Raw genomic sequence first — 4120 nt, 5'->3', positions numbered from 1 at the left:
AAACAACAGGAAAACTTAGATTAAAAATCACAAACAGCCATTAAATTACTTGGGACAAAAAATTTCTCAAACTTTTCTTCTATGCAGTTGGGAGACTTAAGCTATCGATCATGATTTCAAATGTTTGCAAGTGTCTTAGTCATCTAGTGCTGATACAACAGAAATACCACAAGTGGATGACTTTAACCAAGAGAAATTTATTCTCTCACTATCTAGTCTAGTGCACTACAAGTCCAAATTCAGGGAATCAGCTCCTGGAGAAGGCTTCCTCTCCCTGTTGGCTCTGGAGGAAGGTCTTTGTTGTCAGTCTTTCCTTGGTCTGGGGGCATCTCAGTGCAAGAACCTCAGGTCCAAAGGAAGCGCTCTGCTCCCAGCGCTGCTTTCTTGGTGGTATGAGGTTCCCATTTGTCTCTGTTCAATCCTCTCTTTTATATTTCAAAAGAGGCTGGCTTAACACACTATCTAATCTTGTAGACCTCATCAGTATAACTGCTGCTAGTCCCTGTTATTACATCATAGTGATAGGATTTAAAACACTTAGGGAAATCACACCAGATGATAAAATGGTAGAGAACCATACAAAGGAATCATGACCTAGCCAAACTGACATATTTTGGGGGGGCACAATTCAACCCATGACAGCAAGTAAGTAAAATATTCAAGTTTTAATAATATTGTGAGGAAGTACACTTCTTCAAAACGGTGCATGACGTCGGATCATTTATTTAATTTACCATACATATACTTTCTCTGTCCCAAATGATTGAGAAAAAGTATAGGCTAAGAATAAGATTATAGTTCATGGAAGAGTAAAGTTGAAAGAATACATACATTTTTTATCATAACTTGAGGCTTGGGTTCAATAACTGATTTAGAATAATACAGAATTCAAGAAAATCTCACCCAAGGAATTATCTTTGCCATCTAGAAAATAATTCCTTAAAGTTTTAACCCCTTTTCTGTTTATTCTCCAAACAGATGAATTTCAAACTCTTATATGGCTCCTGAAAATCTCACTGGGGTGATGGAGTTCATTCTCATGGGAGTCTCAGACCGTCCAGAGCTCCAGGTCCCCCTTTTCTTTGTCTTCCTGGTGATCTATGGGATGACCGTGGTAGGGAACCTGGGCATTATCACCCTCACCAGTGTGGACTCTCGACTTCAAACCCCCATGTATTTTTTCCTCCGACATTTGGCTATCATTAATTTCGGCAATTCTACCGTCATTGCCCCTAAAATGCTAATCAATTTCTTAGTAAAGAAGAAAAATACCTTTTATTATGAATGTGCCACCCAAATGGGTGGGTTCTTGTTTTTCATTGTAGCTGAGGTTTTCATGCTAGCTGTGATGGCCTATGACCGCTATGTGGCCATTTGTAACCCACTGCTCTATATGGTGGTAGTATCTCGACAGGTCTGCCTTTTGCTGGTATCCATTGCATACAGCTATGGCTTTTCCACAGCTATTGTGATTGCTTCTTCTGTATTCTCTATGTCTTATTGTTCTTCCAATATCATCAACCATTTCTACTGTGACACTGTTCCACTGTTAGCATTGTCCTGCTCTGATACTTACTTTCCAGATACAGTAGCCTTTATTTCTGCAGCTATGAATTTGATTTTCTCTGTAACTATAGTTACAGTATCCTATTTCAACATTATCTTGTCAATTCTCAGGATACATTCATCAGAAGGAAGGAAAAAAGCCTTCTCCACCTGTGCCTCACATGTGATGGCGGTCACAATGTTCTATGGAACACTGCTATTCATGTATTTGCAGCCTAAAACTCACCATTCATTAGATTCTGATAAAATGGCTTCGGTGTTCTATACACTGGTGATCCCTATGCTGAATCCTATGATCTACAGCTTGAGGAATAAGGATGTGATAGCTGCCTTCAAGAGATTCCTGTCAAACCCATGCTATTCCTTTAAACCAATGTAATTTTAGTCTATTTTAGTAAATGATAAGATGGTTAATGTAGGCTGTAGGTTATTAGTGTAATGGGAGTTTTCATATAAGTTGAATCATATAGCAGGTAGTAGTTTGTGTCTGGTTTCTTTCACTCATAATTTTGTGTGTGTGTGTGTATGTGCATTTCATTAATGCTGTAACATGTATCAGAATTTTGCTCCTTTTTAATTGTAATGGGTATACGACAGGTCATCTATTTACTTACTATTTGGTCAGCAGTTGGATCACTTCCAATTTTTAGCAATTACAAATATTGCTGCTCTGAACCTTTGAGTAGCACTCTCATGTGATTATATAATTTTTCATTTCCCTTGGATAGATACCCAGATGCTGAATTGCTGGGACAATTGGTAAGTCTATACTAATCCTCTTATGAATATGCCTTAAAATTTTCTGAAATTTTTCCCCAGCTTATATGAGAGTTCCAGTGTCTTCACATACTTGCCATTCAGGCGTTGTCATTTGTTTTGATAAGAGCCATTTGAGTGTGTGTGTACTAATACCTGTTCTGGTTTGAATTTGTATTTTCTCAGTGGCTAATGATTTTGTTCATCATTTTAGGTGTTTCGTTAGTTATTTGCATATCTTCTTTGGTAAAATATCTACTCAAATATTTTACTCTTTTTTAAATTGGGCTACTTGCCTTCTTGTTACCAAGTTATAAATCTTTATATATTCTGGATACCATGCCTTTATCAGATACATGATTTGCAAATTCTTTCTCCCACTCTGTGACTTCCCATTTTCTAAGTGGTATCTTTTGCAAACCAAAGTATTACTGATAATGTTCATTTTTTTTTTAATATGAGGCATTTCTGATATTATATCAATAGAACCTTTGCCTAAACTGAGTCATAAAAATTTTCTCTTATGAGTGCTGACATGTCCTGGGGTTGGCAACCAATTTTACAAAACAATATGTATATTAATTGTTTAATGAGAAGCTAATTTACTCTGCAAACATTCATATAAAGCACAATTAAAATTTTTTTTCCTGTGTTTACTTCTAGAAGTTTTGTAGCTTAAATACTTAATGTTTATGTCTATGATATTTTTTTATTACATTTGTCTGTAAAGTGAAGGCCAGGGTCTAAGTCTTTTTTTTCACATACAAATATACAGTTGTCACAGGGCCAGCTGATGCAAAAGACTAAAAATTCCCCATAGAATTTCCTTGGCGTTTTTGTCAAAAAGAAATTGCCCCTAAATATAAAGCTTTTTTTTTTTTTTTTATAAAGCTTTATTTCTTGTGTCTAAATTCAGTTCCACTGATCTATATAACTATTTTTATGCCAAAGACATGCTGACTCACTCATTCTAATTTTATAGTAAGTTGTAAAACAGGGAAAAGTAAATTCTCTCACTTTGGTGAGATTTGCCAAGTTCTTCACGGAATCATCCTGCAAGTACTGCCTTTCTCCCCTCTAGGATGTAATCAAATTTACCCTTGAAAGGGCTTTGATCCTGCAACCAGCATGGACTATTTTCCTTTCCAGCCTCGCCTCTTAACCATCCTCATGATTGTTTAGTGGGAAAAAATCCTGATAAATTGCTTTTGCAAAAATTTTTGTCTTTAGGTTCCTGGATGGAGAACCCAACTTAACCAATGTTATAATTTCTACATGCTATATTTGTTTTCATATTTTTCCTGAATGTTGTGTCTTGTGATAAAAATTTATTTTAAAGCATTAAATATTTGATTTTACACCTATTAGAATGTTTAAAATTAAAAAAAAAACTGACAATATCAATTACTGGTGAGGATATGGAGCCACAGAAACAATCATTCATTGCTAGCAGGAATACACATTGGTGCAGCATGTTTGGAAGACAAATTGGCAGATTCTCTAAAATCTGAACATAATCTTACCATACGGTCCAACAATCACACTCTTAGGTATTTACTCAACTGATTTGAAAACTATGTCCACACAAGAACCTGTATGCTAATATTTATAGTAGCTTTATTCATACTTGTGAAAACACTAGAAGCAATCTAGATGTCCTTCAACAGGTGAATGAATAATCAACTGTGACACATCCATAAATGGAATACTATTCAGTGACTAAAAAAAAAAAAAAAGAGCTACCAAACCATTCAAAGACATGGGCAGGTCTTAAATGTATATTGATAAGTGAAAGAAG

The 4120-nt window shown here is 35.5% G+C and overlaps 1 protein-coding gene across 1 annotated transcript; it reads left to right on the top strand.

The window, feature by feature from the left end:
- The first annotated feature begins 623 nt into the window (after positions 1-623).
- Positions 624-3056, top strand: LOC135231657 (olfactory receptor 8J3-like). The gene has a single exon (XM_064288081.1). It carries the CDS (start codon positions 998-1000, stop codon positions 1943-1945), a length of 948 nt encoding a protein of 315 aa, XP_064144151.1. The 5' UTR covers positions 624-997; the 3' UTR covers positions 1946-3056.
- The last annotated feature ends 1064 nt before the right edge of the window (positions 3057-4120 follow it).

The sequence above is a fragment of the Loxodonta africana genome, chromosome 7, assembly GCF_030014295.1.
Source record: "Loxodonta africana isolate mLoxAfr1 chromosome 7, mLoxAfr1.hap2, whole genome shotgun sequence".
NCBI lineage: Eukaryota > Metazoa > Chordata > Mammalia > Proboscidea > Elephantidae > Loxodonta > Loxodonta africana.
The sequence above is the reverse complement of the archived record's forward strand: the minus strand, read 5'-3'. Positions and strand labels throughout refer to the sequence as shown.